The following is a 19868-nucleotide window of genomic DNA, read 5'->3' as shown; positions in this document are numbered from 1 at the left end:
TTAATGCATACTTTTTAAAACCATGTCATAAAAACAGACATTTGTTTAATTTACGGAGAACTCGCCCCGATATTCTTTATAAAACACATTGTCCAACTTAGTTAAGTAAAGTTAGTAAGTGTGTGTGTGATATGACTTTGTCTATTTTATCATTTTAAAAACAAATCTAATTATTTTTTAACTTTAAATGCACTCAACAACAACAATAATGTAAATTGTCTTATTTTAAAATAAATGATACCTTTCATTGCAATATTAGTCATATAGTTAACTTGGTTTCTTTATTTGTCTTGGCTTGTTAATATTAATGCAGCCTTTAATTATTAAATCAGTAATTAAAAGAGATATGTATGCCACTTTCATTCCCTAATCTCTTGTCATTTTACTTTGTACTTTCATACTGTAAGTATTATATTAATACCCCATATATTTAAGAGACTACACTGTAATAAAGGCTTATTTTGAGTATTTATAATTTTGTTGTCATACTGTTTTAATCAGTTGAAAGTCGAACGCTTCATAACTCAGCGTGCGGTGTGTTGCAGTGTTGTGAAAATAATGAAACTTTCTGATTATCGTTGGAGAAAAACAATTAAAAAATGTCATTTCAGGTTAGATCATCTTCAATTAATTTGTGTTGTTGTTGTTTGTTTTTTTACACAGCTTTATTTCAGATGAATTAATGTTCAGTTCTATCAGGCTGCTCAGAAAACCAAACACGTATCAATACTTCTCATTACAGCCGTCTACAATTCAAATGCAAAAAAAAATAAAAGTAAAAAATAAAAGATGCAAAATAAAAACCACAAAAGCCACATCGTTTTCATGTGTCATTAAATATATTCATTTGTGATAAACATAATATATTAGTATTACAAGACATTACACAACCATTTGCAATGGACACTGCTAAACAACATTTACAAGCCGATGTATAAACATGAGCTGAGATAATTATCCAGATATAATATTTGATGGAGAAGCAGAAGTCTGGTGGGGAAGTACCTTTCTGCAAAGGTGTGTGTCGGTACGGATGTGTTGGCAGAGACTTTATAAGTGCGTTGTTAGACATACAGTATGATGCACAGAGTACTGAGGTGTACCCTTGTATTTATGTGTAGGTGTGTGCACATGTATGGTCCTGTGTGTGTGTGTGTGTGTGTGTGTGTGTGTGTGTGTAAGCTCTCAGTGTCCGAGAGAGAGTGTTCGCTCACGTAAACATGAGACATTTCTCTGACATTCATTTATTTATTTATCTTTCCATTTATTAAGCCTCTAAGTATTTAAAACTCTGGTTAAGTTCACATGGAGATAAATCTAGTTAATGTTTAACAAAAAAATAAAAAACAAAAATAAAAAAAAGAGAAGGTAATACTATACAGCTATATAACATGTAGACAATCGGTCATGCCTTTTTGTCGAGTACCAAGTCTTGATATGAAATCCAGTCCTCAAAAAGTTTGAGCTTTGAGGTGACGAACGTTTGACACAACGTGCTGAATACAATAAAACATCTGTGATATTTTTTTATCACTCCACAGGTTTTTTTTGTTTTTTTTCCCACAACACTGAATACTGTATACAAATTAAATGTGTACATAATTCACAATCATTGTTAGCTATCAAACAGCTACAGTAAATAGTGAGCATGCATTAAGTCAGTGGTATGAGGATTGCTTGATAGGTCGATATTCTCCCTTTTTTTTTAACATATATATATTCTTTTGTAACGACGTGAGCGGCTTCACTTCATCAGCTCTCTCACTTGTAAATGTTTTTGGGGGACATCCAACTTTTAGTAGAAGTTATCTGTCGTCGTCAACGTCAAAGTCCAGTCCAGCAGTGAGCAGGGTTTGCATGTTTTTTTGGACGCCAAAAAAAAGTGAACATATCTCATATGTTCTACGAATGTTTGACTAGTAAAAATAAGTGCATGGTTGACACGTCTACTCTACGTCTAGCTGACGCCACCGCGGCGTCATCTACTGAAAAATAACGTCTATGTATGCACGTATGGTTACTTTACATTGCAGAGGTCACAACCACAACATACTGATGATATATCAAGAAGAGCTTGTAATGTGAAATAATGATCGTTATACAGAATGAAGCAGAGGTTTATGGCATTTATGTTCCCAAGACACGAGTCGTTTCGTTGAGGTAACACTCACATACGAGCGGGGAGCTCTCTCAAATGGCACCTTTATGAATAATTTCACAATTTTTCACTTTCGGCTGTTGTAAAAAGTTTTATCCAAAAAGTTTGGCAGGTTACATGAGCAACGTATCATACATGAGTGGAGTCCCTCAATGTCTTGCAGCGTCTCTTCATTTAACACAAGTGGAATAGATCCTCTTAAAAATACAAAAAAAAAAGTGTGATACAGTAGATGCATTGCTCTTTTTTAAAAAAAAAACAACTGAACATGGGACTGTAAAAGTTGTAAAACAAAAAAAACAATAGTCGGGATGTGACATATCTGTAACATTAGGTGCAAACTCTGCAATTACACAACAAAACAAACCTTGAAAGACAAACAGAGACAGAACTGTAAAATGAGCTCCTTCACAAAAGTTCCTAAAAAAACAAAAACAGAAAACACTAAACTCTTCGCTCCAACTCAGAGCAGCAGCACTCAGTCATTCCCCATCTCGCCTACTTTTCACCTGCGTCGTTCTATCTTAAACTCTTCCAGTTTATTTATTTATTTATTTATTTTCATCCATCCGAGTGGAGACGTTATTTTTCCCTCCACCTCTCCCTCAATCTCTCTCCCTTCTCTCTCTCCAACTCCAAACTTTTAGCACTTTCCCCTCTTGTCGCGCTGTTGGAACTTCCTCAGCCGGCGGCCCCACAGGTCCTTCCAAGGGATGAGCAGGCTTCCCTTGTCCGCCACCACGCCGCTCTGCCCGGGGGAATCGTCGTCTGTACCCAAGAGCAGGTACTTCCTCCCGGGCTTTATTTTTGGGCATTTGCAGGCCACGTCCTTGGCGCGCACCCACAGCAGCTGGTCCCCGCGACGGATGCGATGCTCACCTTGTTTGTAGACGGAAATGATGTTGACGGTGAACTTCCACCACTCGCCTGCTTTGTCTCCTTTTAGAACGTGCACTTGGACAGCTGGTGGAGGAGAAGAGAGAAGCCGAGGTTAAAGCAGCACTGTGTAACTTTTCTCTCATAAATAACAGATTTTAAATCATGTTGATGTCACTCTGACATTGTGTCTCTGTCATTCGTACGTCTGTCCTCACACTATGTAACTTTGTGCTCCGGGTACGATCACCCACGAGAAGTACGTAACGCTTTACGGCACTAAGTCACACAGCACCAACTATTTCACTGATTCTGGTGAAACTGGATCATATTTTATGGAGAAAATGTTTTCTGGTTTTCTCTCTGTGATTTACAGAGTTTTCCTGATGGACAGTGAAGTAAACTGCTGCCGACTGTAGCTGCTGTTAGCTCAGTTTGTTAGCCGAGGTGCCCGGGCTGCAAGTTCAGAGCACCGAGGGAGTGTTAGTGTTTGTACCACAGGAGTTTTGGACCACGGGGAAGAAGAAGAAGGGGACGTTTTCAGGCCATAATATTGCCTGGGAGTGGAGCCAGTGTCGTGCCAGAACAGGAGCCTGGCAAGCTCAACAGCCTCCATAGACATATTGAGACAAAAAGACTGAATGTGACGTTGACGGAGGAAGCTAAGAAGAGAAAATGAGAGAGTGAGCAAGTAAGAAGCCGCCGGACAAGAGTAAATCTGGGACTGACTTTTAGTGGTTGGTGAGAGCTTTGTGAAATAAAAGGCTGAAAGACAGACGCCGAGCTGGGCTGACTGCTGTTGGACTAGTCAGTAATGTTAACGGAGATGACATGAACATCTCAAACTAGTGATTCCTAACCAGGGCAAACAGCTTTCCCCCCGGGAAAACACATCCACACTGTGAATCAACTTTAAAACCCGAACACCAGAATGCAACTGAAAGTGTTGGCAAGTGAGCAGAGATTTATAGCTAGCCCAAAAGTAATGGATACAACAGTTGAAATAGCTAAAAAAATTAACGGATAGTTGAAAGAGTTGGCTAGAAGTAAGTGACCTGAGAATTGACAGATTAATGGCGTAAAGAAATACTGCAACAATATCCACTTCTATATCGTTAAAGGTAGTAAAATCAGTCCGAGACACGTTTGGAACGTCATCTAACGGACGCTGTGGAGCACATCAGACAAAATAAAAGTTTGACATAAACTTTTTCTTCCTGATGCCGCAGAAAGATGCCAACACTTTTATACAACGTTATATAAAAAGGCCCAATAAAGCCCGCTGTATAAACACGACCCAGAAATCTCTGACTTTGTTTCGTGTCACCGGTTCCTCCCTTCATCTCTGACCTATGACCTCTCCTTGTTGTGCTCCTGAGCATACTCCCTATTACAGCAACAGTTGCCATAGCACTCCCCGTGCGAAACACAAAGAGAGCATCTGAAGGGGCAGACTTTTCCTTGAAGTGGCCAGGTTAACGTTGAGGAGGTTCTTTCAATGTCCAAGGGAGATTTTTTTTATAGAAAAATGGCACATCTGCTAACAATATACTTCTGAAACGATCCAATCGGTCTATCAGGCGTTAAAACTGGACTCCGAACATCTGAACACTGACAACCTCGGGCTAAATCAACTAAACCTGGTAACTATTGAAACACCACTTGAAACAGACATTTTCATACCAGGAAATGAGTAAATCTCCCTTTCGCAGAAGCTCCCCTGCACCGACTTCTCCGTCAGAAGAAGCAGCTATTACTTCATCACACTGATTGCAACAAGAGGCAAACAGCGATCGAGCTAATCTGTGCTTCAAGTGGAAGTGCTTTACCCCCGTGGGTTTTAGCGAGGAATGTGCTATTAACGCTTAAGTGTGCGCGTCTGGGGGTTAACTAACAATTGTGAGAATTAATCGAATCTGGAGAAGATTGGATTAGATGATGGGAAAACCAAAAATCAGTTGGATATACATGGAACAAATCGTATATTTATCTATTTATAACTAATGTAATGCTTTAAAAAACTGCATAGTACAAAAATACAGCATTACGTTGATATCTGTGATTTCTTTCGTGGGTTTCTGCCAACAAAGCATCCTCGAGTTTACAATCTTATGCAAGCTGTAAGATTGTTTTGTGAGGGAGTTCCTTAGTCAGGAAAGTGCCAAAGACATTGTGAGTTCAAGTGTTTTGCTCACATCATGTCACATAATCACCATCGGCAAACAGAGGGACTCGATGGCTCTCGCCGCCGGAGACGGAGGCCGTTTTCAGGGGAAAGTTCGCCAAAGAGTCGGCAGGGTGGACCGACTCGATGGCGCCAAATTTCTCCACATAAAGATCTTTTCATATATCTACCACATTACTCTTTGATATAGCAATGTTCGTTACTCTAAATTTCATCACACGGTTCATAAACAGAGGCTGGAGTCCAGGGGGGAGTTCACCGAAGAGTCGGCAGGGAGGACTCACCACAGTCCTCTACATAAATTGAAAGATCTTGTCTCATAAGTTGCCAAAGACTCTACCTACTACTACATTAGTGTTTGTTATATCAGTGTGGGTCGCTGTAGATAAACAACAGGACTTAACAGGCTCTCGCTGCCGGAGACAAGAGGCTGTTTTCTGGCAGGTGGTTCGCCGAAGAGTCGGTAGAGAGGACTGATCGGGGTCATGGTGACTTTTTTTACATATAAATTGGGCAATTTTTTCCCATGCAGCTGCATACTGTTGTTTGTTCTTATAAAGGAAATAGCTATTTACAACAGTTTTAGTGCTATTAGTTTTTTGTAAGGGTTGAATCAAACTAATCAAACTGTCGTTTAAAAGCTATAAACACAGCATTTTAATTTATATCAAATTAAACAGGAAGTTGTGTTTTTAAAATGAAAGCAACTTCTGATTGTCAGAAGAGAGCTGTAGGAGCAAATCGCAGCAGCGATTGCTGGTCCAGAAGGTTTGAGTTGAACAATGTGGTGCATGGGACACTTTAAAGTTAACGATACCTTTTGTAATAACATTTTCCAATATGTATTTCCTTCTTACTTTATGCTTAGAGGTAGGTGAGTTTGCCTTTCTTTGCCCTTTCTGGCAGAACATGATCACTTTCGGTGTTCATCAGTCGTCCCCGATCGCTGCCAAGAATGAGGAGAACCGGAGGAGTGGGGTGTTTGAGTATGTGTGTCAATGCATGGTGTGAGCAAATTGCACACAATTTCAGAAGAAAGAAGGTTTGTTGGGCTGAGTAGAGCGAGCTCTCACAGCCCTGCCATTCATTGCAGCCCTCTCCTTCATCCAGACACATAAAGGGTGTATGTAAGGGGTGGATGGGGGGGTGTTGGATGGATGGGTGGGAGGAGGGGCCACTATTTGTCTTCCCAGCCACAGAAAAAGTTCCAGGAGAATCGGGATGTGTTTCCGACCTCATGAGCTATCCGGGTGCTGCTCCCAGAGCCTCATCCAACTTCGCAGCGTGAGAATCCAGCGGAGATAGCTCTCTCCTCTCCAGGCCCGACGAGGAGACTCGGTTACAGCGTCCGGGGGGCTTCAGTCTGCCTCTTTTTTCTTTCTTTGTCAAGTATGTTCTCAGTCTGCACAGTGTATTTAAACACACACAAACCCACACACCTTCTGCCACTTGGTTTGAGCTAAATAGACAGCAGAGAGAGACTAAGAGCACCGGGTCAAACGATCTAGAAGGGTGAGATGATCTTACGCTTGCACAATGGTTGCCAACCGAGCCTCCCTCGCAGCCAGACTTCCAACTGGGTTTATCTTCTTTGGGCAGTGTGCTGCAGCTTGACACTGCATGCCACCAACAAGCGAGGGCTAATGAAATTAGCTCGCTTAATTACCGCACTGAGGCCCCTGTCCCTTCTGGTTATCAGCTCAGTGAATGATCGGAGACCTGTTACCCGTGGGTGAGCACAGAGGGGTGGCCGAGGGAGGCCTTGGAGCTGGGGGGGGGGGCCCTGCCTTTGAGCGCTAACCCAGAGCGTTGGTAAACACGCGGCCCTTTGATTCATTGTCCTCCCGGTGGCAGGGTGAGGGGAGGGTGCGTGTGTGCAGAGGCGGGTGTCAGGCGAGAATATAATCCCTTTGTGTCCGCCGTCTCCGTAGCTACGGCAGTGATGAAAAACAAAAATTGAATAAACAAAACATATTTCTTTCTCTCCGGGGTGGCAATCCGTCACCGTCTGCCTAATTTACCACCTGTTTGTGCCCCGAGGAATGCTCGGCACAACTGTGTTTAAACAGAGGGCCCCTTCCCGTGACCCCCCGGAGGCCTGTATCACCGCTCACACATGAGGGGGGCGGGGTAGGTGGTGGTTGTGGCCCCCTGAAGAACAGAGAAGAGACCCACAAAAAGCAAAGGCGACAGGCCTGAGAAATGAATTATACAGAGGCAAAAAAGGGGAATGCACGCTAAGCATGATGTCTGCCATACTGCCTCAGCACGGTTCAGGAAGGATCATCTGCTTCCAGACTTTTTAGAGGAACTTCAGAGAAAACCAACAGGAACCGCCCGCTTTGCCTGAATCAGCCTGACTGATTTATAGATGCAGCGGCCTGTCTCAGCTCTGATGATTAAGATTTAAATCAGTGGAAATATGAATAATGGCTGCATTTGGCTTCCTTAGCAAAATGCAACAAATGGCCTGAATTACAGTCTACTCAGCTGTAAGAGGGGGAATAAAATATATTTGGCTGGTTTTCAGTTGGACGCCGTTTAAAGTATATAAAGCTGTTTTTTTTTCTGACAAACTGATGAATTTTCACCATCATCTCTGAGAGAAATTAACACTTGTGGGGGAGCTAAAAGGGTCGCAGCGATGGCTACGACTGGTTAACCACGAGAGAGACTGATGGTTTAACATCGTCTCTGTGGTTCGCATACGTGCATCCGCCCCGATAAAAGTTGATATTGCGACGATTAACGGTGCAGAAAATCCAAAAGTGGAGCCACGCAGTGGACATCAAACTCTGTTTTTAAAGGTGCTAGATGAATAAAGTATGATTATTATCACATTTCCTTCTTGTTCTAAGTTCTTGATTTAAATTTGCTGCAGTCTGCCGCGTTCCAGAGTTTTGATTTATCATTTCAGACCCTGTAACATGAGATTTATTTACCTGGCACGGTGTGGTTAGATGTATTTCAGCTCCACTTCTTGTTCTGTGGATTCAGTGGCAACAACAACAATGTGATTTCTGTGTGTGTTGGCTTCTCTTATCAGTTTGGGATTTGCTCTAAAATGTTTCATGAAAGTTTTGCCAAACGCCTCGGGCTGACTGTGCTGGACAGAGCTCGTCCACCGCGCTCATGCTGTCTGCTCCTCTTCTGCAGGCTACAAGGGGTGCAAGTCTACCATATGTTCACCGCAGTTCGGTGTCTCAATTCGCGTACTTCCATACTTACACTTGCTATTTTGAGAACGTAAGAGTGCGTTCACGCTGTCGGGTATTAAAATGCAGCGCACTGCGAGTGTCTGGATTGACTCAGTGGTCAGTTGGCTACGTAGCAGAAGAGGAGGGAGCGCCGACATTGGGATAATGGCAGCAGAGGAAGCTGCTGGAGCTGAATATACAAATATAAGTTGTGCATATGTTTTATATTTAGAATTTGGCAGTCAAACTTTGGTGCTAATTCTCCGCCTCGGTGGTAAAATGTTGCGATTGTTGTTTCTGGTAAGTTCAGAGTGGCTGTAATCAAACTGAAGTACACAGTGTACTGTAGATCTAAAAACATTGTTATAAATTAAGTCGGTTGTCGATTCCCAACATCCTCCTCGAGTGTCCTTGAGCGAGATACCGAACCCCACATTGCTCCTGAAGGCTGCACCACCGCTGTGTGAATAACTCCCAAAAACTGATGAGCCGTTGGCACCTTGCATGGCAGCTATTGACCATGTGTGAATGGTGGTCAGTCACTTGATCGAGACATAGTCCAGCACTCCAGGCTAACCGTTCCCCCCTGATTACAGTCTTTATGCTAAGCTAAGCTAATTAGCTGCTGGTTCGAGCTACTTATAAATAAAATGTGCATCTCGTCAAACTGTCTTCTCATCATAACATATTCCCCTAAAATATTAAGATTAGGTTCGAATGACAGGGTTTGCATGTCAAACCGTCCCCACAGAGCAAAACAACACTCCTCACCACAAACATCTGTGGAACAACAACTGCGGTTCAATCTGTGCATCATTTTAACAAATATGACCGGAGTCTGTTCTGTCCCAGCGGGGTCAGTCGGGCTCCGTTCTGTCGCCCTCCTCCATCTTCCTCGTCTGTGATCTGTGTTTCACAGTAGCGTTGTGTTTCTATTGTTTGTGTGACTTTACAAGCTTCGTATTGTTTTGACCGAGGCTGCATGCTACCTGCTGACCCAAGGGAATGAATCTCTTGTTTTGTACTTTACATAAAACACCCGCAGTGTGCGATCAGATCGACGGCATCAGCGATTACAAGTGACAGAAAGCTGGCTGACGTTTTTTTTCTTTTTTGGAAATCTCAGTTTTCCTCCGTCCAGACGTCAAAATGATCCGCTCTGTTTTCAGAGGTGGGAGCTGTCAGCTCGATGATGTTTTCACACTAATCTGTGTAAGTAAGCCATCACAGAAACAGAAACACAGAGAGCCGCACCACCAGGGCGTGGATTGGATTTGGATTGGCTTTTTTTTTTTTGCTCGGCATCTGATTAATTGAGACATCTGACCTCTCGACTGCTGGCTGACGTCTGGCAGCGCACATTCCTCCACGCTGGACTCACTCACCGTAGTCTTTTTTACAGTACTTCTTCATGGTGATCTTCATCTTTCCCTTGGACGCTTTACAGTGAGATTCACAATCTAGGAAAAAAAACAGAAGGAGACAGAGAGTCAGACGGTGAATTCAGCATCATCAGGCCACACTCCAGCTGGATCGGACTTTTTAAACAAGGCCTCCCTTGCCTCGCGTTACTTGCGGCCCCCACCACCCAGGGGTGTCCGAAATGCCTTCAAAGTGCCACAGCGAGACGGATTATAGCTTACACAGATCCTCCTGTGTCTGTCAACTACTTTTTCCACTCCAGCGTGCTCCCTCGTCAGTGTCCTGGCATGCATTGTGCGAGCTCTGAGAGCTGCAGAGGTCAGCTCTTGCACAAAGAGCGAGGTCACGGGGTGGGAAATTAGCTAGTGACCTACCGAAAATTAGTCGGGGCTCTGAGGGCAGAAAGTGAACACTCTAACGCCAGTGGAGGCTAAATGTCCCGCGCCCTCCCTCCCTCCCTCCCCTCGAGAACGAAGCTCAGACTTATGATTAATGTCTTAGCGGCGTCTCCTTTACACCAGCACCTGGGTTAGCTCGCCAATATCGATGGCCGCTGCTGTCGCGCTCGCTGTCACCGCGCCAGGTACCTTTTTTTTTTTGTAATGGGAGGGAGGCCGGTGGTGGGACCAGAGGCCAAACTGAAAATTGAAATCATTTGTTCCCTCCACTTTCCACTGACTGACACAAATTGGAACCAGATCATCTCTGAGTGTTGCCCCCCCACCTCCTCTCCTTCTCCATCCATCCCCACTCCACCTCTCCCAGAGCAATAAGCCTTGTGCTCTTTTTCTGGAGGTATAGAGGAGGCGGGGGGGTGGGAAAGCTGGGCTGGGCAGTCTGAAGAGAAAGGAGGGGGCAGTTGAGAGAGAGAGAGGACCTTTCAGCTTGCCTGAATATGGACAAACTTCATTATTTCTTCCAGCCCTCTGTCCAGTCTTCCCCTTTCTTCCCCATTATACTCCGTGTGAATGAGGTTGCCTGGGTAATGATTGAGGAAGAAAAAAACGCCCCTCTCCTCCCTCCTCCAAAAAAAAAAAAAAAAAAAAAAGAGGGTTTTTGACGTGGGACGAGGATCGAATTCACGTACGTAGAGAAAGCATTTCTTGGGTGGAATGCCGGGGTGGAGGGAGAAATAAGAAAAGAGGAAATCCCAAAGTAAATGAATTTGACGAGTCCATATCGAGCACGCCTGATTTCCATGTAAATGAAGTGCAGAGGGAGTGTGAGGAGGAAGGAGGCGATGGAGGGGTGGGTGCCTCTTTATCTCCCGCTGGCCCCTAGGGGCCTTTATCATACCTCTCTTTGATAGCTGACGTTGCCCATTAGCCCCTTAGGCGCGATCGCCGCACTGGGCCATCACACCCACCGCTCTCATTAAGGTCCAATCTCCTGCTGCGAGGACAAACGCCCCCTTTGTGTGTCTCTGCAAGCAGTGCCACGTTCATTCTGCACTGCACCCCCTCCCCGTCCCCGGGGGACCACACTGCTCCTAATTTGGAGGGTGGTGACTGTGTGTGGAGTTCCTGACAGGAGTCCAAAACTCGAGCTCCACACAGCCGCTATAATAGGAAGTGGGACTCACAACAAAGCTGAATGAAGTCAGTGGCGCCACTTTCATCAGACGCTGATCGATGATTAGAAGTGACTCAGCAAACCTTTATCTGATTTAACAAATACCGAAACAGCTGAGGCGACAGGTTCACCGCCTGTTTGCTCGTTCGAATAATCCAGCGAAGAAAAGACACAGGAATGAAATCCTGAAAGCTGCAGGTAAATATTTTTATTGTCTTAACGTCAGCAATCCAACATGCAGACCCTCTTGTCAGAGGTCGAGCCAGGCCTTCACTGTCGGCGCAGCCGGCCTTGATTGAAATACAAACTGGTGCAAATGAAGCATGTAATCAGATTAGGGCTGAAACCCCGGAGAGGCTGCTGGGCAGGCTGGGAATACAGGCAACAAGACCACAGGGAGCTCTGGCAAAATATCTGGAGTTCACATCAGCAGCGGTCAGACCTCAGTGACTTATGTTTAGCCGAGGAGTGAGGTGGAAAAACACGCATGTGCTGGGAATGCACGTATAATTAACATGAATGAGGGAGCAGTGATTAAAGAATGAATTAAAACAGTCGCAGAACGTGTCAGAAAAAGCTACTTTAAAGCAGCACTGTGTAACTCTTCTCTCATGAACTAACAGATTTTAAATCATGTTGATGTTACTCTGACTTGTAATCAGGTGAATGGTGTCTCTGTTATTCATTGTTCGTAACTTTGTGCTCCAGGTACGATCACCCACGAGAAGTACGTAACGCTTTACGGCACTAAGTCACACAGCAGCAACTATTTCACTGATTCTGGTGAAACTGGATCATCGCCTCAACTCTCTGTGATTTACAGAGTTTATGATGGACAGTGAAGTAAACTGCTGACAGCTGTAGCTGCTGTTAGCTCAGTATGTGAGCTCAGAGCACCGGGGGAGTGTTAATGTTTGTACCACAGGAAGTTTGGACCAGAAGAAGAAAAGGAGGTTTACAGGTGAATACTGAATGGGTGAGTAGAGCCAGTGTCGTGCCAGAACAGGAGCTGAGCAATGTAACCAGGCTCAGCAGCCTCTATCAACATAATGACAGAGGATAAACGACTGAAGAGGACGTTGACAGAGGAAGCTAAGAGGGTAAAAGGAGAGAGTGAGCGAGCAAGAGTAAATGTGGGACTGACTTTTAGTGCTTGGTGAAATAAAAGGCTGAAAGACGCCGAGCTGGGCTGACTGCTGTTGGACTGGTCAGTGATATTAGCTGCTGCCATGTCTGCTGTTGTTGACCGTGTTGATGCTTTGCTGTTACAGATGTCTATATTTACCACAGTGGGATTACACTCTGAAACTGGGGTAATGCTAAATCACAAAAAAATACGACTACACGATGTTTCTTTCGCTCTAAAATCAGTAGAATTTGTACAGTAGGTTGCTGTGAACTCACCTGAAGGCTCCTCGTAGCTGCTGCTGTAAGTTGCTGTCGGAGATGCAACTGGGATCTCTGCAACAGATATAGAGTACATCGTCATAAAATTGCAATGCATGGAGAATAAAGCTCAACCGGCTGATTATTCTCCTAAGAGCAGAGTCCATGTGGAAAAAAAACTTGGAGCGTATACGATTACACGGATGGATTTAATTGGACGTCTTGTTAATGACATCTGATTCTGACACACAGATGTGAGAAATGTGTATCAAAGACTGCGAGCTTCCTAATAATGTTCAGCTCCCTCCTGATTGTGGTATGTTGTAGGGTGCCGAGAGCCAAGGCGGCCGGTCTTGTTAAAGTCGTAGCTGGCAGTGAGTCCGATATCACAAAACTTTAATATCGCACTCTTAAAACCAAAAGACATTATCTCAAAAAAAAATATACGAGAAACCAAATATATTTCCTCCAACTTTTACACCGGGTTTGTTACCTTCCCAACAAAATTAAAGAATTCCTGTTCCAGCTGCTTCACAGGTTTAAATCATCGTCGTGGATTGGGGCCAGATATATCACTCTGAAGTCCACGTCCAACTTTATCACACATGTCAACCCCGCTAACATAGAGGACAATTGTTACCATGTACGCGTCCTCCCAGACATCACTATTATCTTATCTGTCCGTGCCAGCAGGTTGCTCGACGCTCTAACTAAAGCAGCTACCAGCGACCCATCTCTGTTTCTGTGAGGCGTTGGCGTTTATTGCCGAGGGCCTGGAATCTGCAGGCAGCAGATACAGCCAATAAACATATCAGCCATCATTCCCTTGGACTCGTTCTGGGAATTTATTGTGAGAAGGACTGTTAACGGTGTTGAAGGCACACAAGGCCATGTTAGGCGAGCTCTAATGGTCTGTTTATCCAGGCTCTAGTTTAAACAGCCAAATATATATCCAAAATATCTTAAAAATAACACGAGATGAGTGTGAGCCATGAATTCATGCATAACGAGCGTGTCCTCCTGATTCGCTATCGCTGAGGGGAATCTACAAAGCTTGGACGGGATGAAGTGAGAGCTCGGTCACACCAGTGATTTTAACATTTAAAAACATCGCCTTCACTTACTCTCAATGGAAATCCTGCAAGTAGTGGATGCACTGGAATAAATGATGAAGGCTTAGATGGCTGACTTTCTACTGCTGACCAGTAATGAGCCGCCTCGATAGTTTAACTCTGAGGGAACGGCAAGCCAGAGGGTCCAACAGGGAGGGCGCCACTGTAGCTTATTATCTTACTAGCTGCTTAGCTTTCTATTGTAGCTTTAGCTTACTCTTGTAGCTTATTAGCAGCTTAGCTTACAACTGTAGCTTATTAGCAGCTTAGTTTACAACTGTAGCTTATTAGCAGCTTAGCTTTCTATTGTAGCTTATTAGCTTACTAGCAGCTTAGCTTACACTTGTAGCTTATTAGCAGCTTAGCTTACACTTGTAGCTTATTAGCATCTTAGCTTTCTCTTGTAGCTTATTAGCAGCTTAGCTTACTCTTGTAGCTTATTGGCAGCTTAGCTTACTCTTGTAGCTTGTTAGCAGCTTAGCTTACTATTGTAGCTCATTAGCAGCTTAGCTTTCTATTGTAGCTCATTAGAAACTTAGCTTACAATTGTAGCTTATTAGCTGCTTAGCTTACAATTGTAGCTTATTGGCAGCTTAGCTTTCTATTGTAGCTTATTAGCAGCTTAGCTTTCTATTGTAGCTCATTAGCAGCTTAGCTTTCTATTGTAGCTTATTAGAAACTTAGCTCACAATTGTAGCTTATTAGCTGCTTAGCTTATTCTTGTATCTTATTAGCAGGTTAGTTTACTATTGTAGCTTATTAGCTGCTTAGCTTTCTATTGTAGCTTATTAGAAACTTAGCTTACAATTGTAGCTTATTAGCTGCTTAGCTTACTATTGTAGCTTATTAGCAGCTTAGCTTACTATTGTAGCTTATTAGCAGCTTAGCTTACAACTGTAGCTTATTAGCTTACTAGCAGCTTAGCTTTCTATTGTAGCTTATTAGCAGCTTAGCTTACTATTGTAGCTTTTTAGTTAACTAGCAGCTTAGCTTGCTATTGTAGCTAACTAGCAACTTTTATTCACTTTAAGTCCCCTGTCAGAGTTTTAACTGCCCCACAAAAGAGAATAAACTGTGTGAATGTGCCGCTTTGTTAGCGACAGAACTAACGAGCTTGCTAACTGGTCGTTAGCAAGTCTTTAGCTCAGATAGCTTTATTTTGCCTCTTATTTAGCAGAATGTTGTACAATAGCGAACAGGGAGAACAGTTGAGAGGAAGTACAGAGAAGGTTGGAATAATAAGCACTGACGTGTCTGACAAGTGTGTTAGCAGCTAGCTTGTAGCTGTAGTAGTTGCCTCTGCTGCCAACTGTAGACGCTGTAAGCTAATGTTTGCTCACTTTGTTAGTCGGGCTGCTCGGACTGTGAGCTCAGAGCACCGGGGGGAAGTGAAGGGAGTTTTTCAGAAGAGGAGGTTTTCAGTAGAGGGGAGCTGGTGTCGTGCCAGAACCGGAGCTGAGCAAGCACATCAAAGTTTAACTTTTTTTTTTTTACTTTTTCAGCAGTAGCTGAATTTCATGATTAATTTAAGAAAAAACTTTTGGTCTGCCAGGTTAAGAGAAATTCCTTTTGGCTGGTGGCTATCAGCAACTTTTAGCCCTCAATTAATCTTAATGGTGTATAAAAATGTGATGAACCTACAACCTTCCACATACAAAACAAACATTTATCACTGCAGACCTGATGGCTTGTTGGAAGATGATTAAGTCACTAATAGCACGGCTGACATTGTACATTTTTAAAAATCGTTAATAGACGATTATGATGATTGGTAACCATTAATAAAGCTGTCGCCCTTCATCACCCAACATAGTCTGGATCCAGTCGTTGTGTGTAAAGGTAAAGGCCTTACTGATGCACGGGGCGATGGGCGAGCGGCTCTGCTGGTAGCCTTTAGCGCAGCGGTTACAGGTGATTCCCGTCACTCCGTCCTTGCAGGGACATTGGCCCGTTGTCTGGTTACACGTCTTCCCTGCCGCTCCAACCGGATGACAATCGCATGCTACGGAGGAGAAAGAAAAATAAATAAATAAATTAAATAAAAACCAACAAGTCGGAAAAATGAGAACAGGAGCGGTTTACAAAACCAAATATCAGCTTTCAAATTACTCCAGTCTGTCCTCTGCTGCTGACTCTACATATTCCATACAATAAAGAGTAATCTTAGCACTAAAAGCTAGTTGAGAAATCATTCACATTACTGTGTTTTCCTTCCAGACCATCACAGATGGGGAACTGGGCCTTGCACCAGCATAGAAACCTCAGTCAAATTACACTGCCTCCCTCCACCCATAATGAGCAGAATAGGATTCTTCATTAGGTCTGCTCTGGAAGGCTCACAGAAGACTAAATAACTTGATTAATTATAATATTTCACTCTCTCTCAGCGCGGTATCGCTCGACTTCGTGTCACGTTAAATGTATGTTAGGCTCTTGTGGCTCTGTGTGCTCTTCAGATTGAGTTTCCGATGTAAAGCTTTTTGGCAAAGAGTCCCCCCGCAAATACAGCCTGAATAATGTTTCCCATTAATGGACGAGTGGAGCGCACTTCAAAGTCTGTTTAAGCTGTTAGTTTGAAGGGGGGAGAGAGACAGAGACAGAGAGATCGCAAGTTAAATGTGAGAAATTCGTTCTCAGCGCGAGTGTGCTCTGCCAAACGTTTACCATAAAGCCAGTGTTTGAAGTGGAAGCCCAGCCTCCTTATTAGCCCTGCATGTGTTATACGGACCAGCATAGAGTCATTTGAAATTTGCTTGAAGTGGTCCAGCAGAGGTTGGAGTTGCTTTTAGTCGGGAATTTATGGAGCTTTCGTGAACATAACAAGATGCTTATTAAATCCGAAAGAGGTCGAACTTCTTTGTTTTTTTTCGTTCAGCTTGATTTGTTTCATGAAAAGATGAAGTGAAATCGAATTCGTGAAGTCCTTTTTTCAGTTTGTTTCCTGCGAGTATGATCTGTACATAAAAATGAGTAACAGCAGTTTAATGGAAACTACAAATGTAATCATCACGTAACATTAAAAAAATGAACAACGGCATTGCAGATTGTAGAAAATCAGTCAGCCTGACCATTTCTATGCTGTCACCTGCTAATGTTTTTATAAGTAATATTTCAGGACCTTAAAGATGTACATACTTATTAAAGCAAGAGTTTGATGTTTTAAGATATATTACCGTTTGAAGAGCTCACTGACGTTTGTAACAACGTATAAATAACTAAAAAATCCAGCCTAAGAACCAAGCGTGGCTGTGAAGTGAAGCCAAAAACTGCAGTTCCTCAAACGTCCACTTGAGGCTGGCTCCAGAAGTGAGTCAGTCTCCATAAGTCCCCATGTTCAAATGTCCAACTTCACAGCAGAAATAAACATGTTTACAGCCTGGTACAAAAAACAGTTTTGGTCTCTATAGCTAATTTCCCCGTTCATGACAACTGTACTGAGGGTGAATTTATATACAACTCACCTGTTCACATTATATTAAGGCTTAAAGTTATGCAGGATTAAGTGGACGCTTTGTGTGGACGCTTTGATTGACAGGTAGGTGCTGTTACAGGCGGCTTGTTTGAGCAACCAGGATTCATTCAGGTCAATTATGTTGTATGCATATATATATATATATATTATATTATAATATATATATATATTAATAATATATATATATATATATTGTTTGTTTTAAAATATGTGTGAAGAAAATGTTAAATTTTTCTGTGGAACCAAATCCAGAAGTGACGTCATGAATTCAGCTTTCTATAAGGCTAAACCCAGCTGACACTTAGCTTAGCTTCTATGTTCTGGCACATGACCCCCCATACAATAATAATAAATACAATAAAACTAAAATCAAAGATATCCTGTGTTAATTATTGAGCTTTAGAGGTCCTGGTAGGTGAATTTTGTTACAGTCTTTCAGATTCATGCTGGCTGTTTCCCCCCCGTTTCCAGTCTTTGTGCTAAGCTAAGCTAAACGTCTGCTAGCTCGAGGTTCATATTCACCATACAAACCACACGTGTGTGGTATCAAACTTCTCCCCTAATGCTCAGGAATAAAGCTTATTAGCCTGTGCAACAGTTAGATTGACGGTATAATGCCAAACCATGGCAAACTAATTAATTTCAACCCGCAGTGAAGAGGTCCTGTGGAGCTGAATGGCTGCTGAGGGGTTTCGAACCATGCACCAGCTTCATCTCTGCGGACTTCAAGGCTTAGACTGCCAAACGTACGAGGGACTGTTAGGGGGGGGCGGCGTGCACTGCGGTTCTCCAAGAGTCATGTTTACACTGCGCTTGATGAGGGGTGAAGTTGTTAATCTGGGAAATAAAGCATGAGGCATTCCACGCTGCCACTGGAGATGTAGACGCCGGATAGTTTTTTTTACTAAACCTCCAACTATTAAGCGAATCGTTGAGCGAATTTTGTTGAGATGTGGAGCGTTGGTGATGGAGGTGGTGGAGGGGGTTTAAGGAATGGGGAATGAAAGCAGACTTCCTCCTGGCTGTGTTGGCACGGCGCTGTATTTCCTGTCCAACATCAGCAGAGTGGGATGGTTGGCTGATTTGAACAATAAATATAGTGGTTTCTAACTGATGTCACATCGCCCTGTTTTTGTCACCTGAGGAGAGAGGCGGTAATCAGGCTGTTTGGGTTTGATCCCAGAGCACCGAGCTGGGCGTACGGAGAGAGGGGGGGATCGGAAGAGGGGCTGATCCAGCTGTTTGGAAAGGCTTTGCAGAGATCTATGGATGTTGCTACATCATTAGGCAAAGCGAGAACCTCTGTTACGCTAACCCGCCCCCAGCTCCGTCCCCCTGAACCTAACCACTCCTCAAACATGCAACAACAAGTGTAAAGTTTCCAAAATTAAACATTAATAGCACCTCTTTTTATAATTAGCATTTAAAGCTAGCAGGCTAACTAGCTTGGCCATCAAAGTGAGAAGACAGTATTAGCATTGTTAGCTAGAGCAACAAGAAGTGTTAAAAGCTCCCAAAATTAAATAGTACACAAACATATTAATAACACCACTTTCTTAATTAGCATTTATAGCTAGCAAGCTAACTAGCTAGGCTAGGTTGTAATATTAGATTATTATTTAGCGTCAAACAGCATTAGCATTGTTAGCTAGAGCAACAACAACAAGTGTCAAAGCTGCTGAAATTCAACAGTATACAAATACATTAGTAACACGTCTTTCTTGATTAGCTTTACAAACTAGCCAGCTAACCTAGCTAGGCTGGGTTGTGAGCTTGGATTCTTATTTAGCATCAAAGTGAGAAGACAGTATTAGCATTGTTAGCTAGCTCCTGTTAGCTAGAGCAACAAGAAGTGTTAAAGCTGCTTAAATCAAACATATTAATTACACCTTTCTCTTAATTAGCATTCATAGCCAGCTAACTAGCTAGGCTATTAGCATTTTTATCTAGCTTCTGTTCGCTAGTTAGCAGTTTCTTGATTAGCTTTACAAACTAGCCAGCTAACTAGCTAGGCTAGGTTGTGAGCTTGGATTCTTATTTAGCATCAAAGTGAGAAGACAGTATTAGCATTGTTAGCTAAAGCAACAACAAGCTTAAATCAAACAGTACACAAACATATTAATTACACTTTTCACTTAATTAGCATTCATAGCCAGCTAACTAGCTAGGCTATTAGCATTTTTAGCTAGCTTCTGTTAGCTAGAGCAAAAAGAAGTCTTAAAATACATTAGTAACACGTCTTTCTTGATTAGCTTTATAAACTAGCCAGTTACCTGGCTAGGCTAGGTTGTGAGATTGGATTCTTATTTTGCATCAAAGTGGGAAGACAGTATTAGCAACAACAAGCTTAAATCAAACATATTCATTACACCTTTCCAGACATCCCAAGTCTCCCGGAAGTTCCGGGAGTCTCCCTGATATTGACAGTGGCTCCCTGATGCCCGCGAGCTAGGTAAAACATCCCGGATTTTGGATTACGCGAGAGAGA

The 19868-nt window shown here is 43.0% G+C and overlaps 2 protein-coding genes across 4 annotated transcripts in view; one reads left to right on the top strand and one right to left on the bottom strand.

The window, feature by feature from the left end:
• Nucleotides 1-19868, top strand: part of LOC104929442 (phosphoinositide 3-kinase regulatory subunit 5) — a 99549-nt gene that overhangs the window by 26239 nt on the left and 53442 nt on the right. The gene's annotated exons all lie outside the window — the stretch shown is intronic.
• The window catches only part of ntn1b (netrin 1b), a 58213-nt gene continuing 39165 nt past the window's right edge, over nucleotides 821-19868 (bottom strand). Inside the window, exons 4-7 of the mRNA XM_010743952.3 lie at nucleotides 15761-15910; nucleotides 12815-12871; nucleotides 9802-9876; nucleotides 821-3121 (exon numbers count right to left, since the gene is read on the bottom strand). Coding sequence (XP_010742254.2) covers nucleotides 2802-3121; nucleotides 9802-9876; nucleotides 12815-12871; nucleotides 15761-15910 — 602 coding nt within the window. The 3' untranslated portion in view covers nucleotides 821-2801. The remainder of the gene's footprint in view (nucleotides 3122-9801; nucleotides 9877-12814; nucleotides 12872-15760; nucleotides 15911-19868) is intronic.

Source organism: Larimichthys crocea, chromosome XII (assembly GCF_000972845.2).
Source record: "Larimichthys crocea isolate SSNF chromosome XII, L_crocea_2.0, whole genome shotgun sequence".
Taxonomy (NCBI): Eukaryota; Metazoa; Chordata; class Actinopteri; family Sciaenidae; genus Larimichthys; species Larimichthys crocea.
Note: the sequence above shows the minus strand (reverse complement) of the source record. Positions and strands in the feature narration are given on the sequence as shown.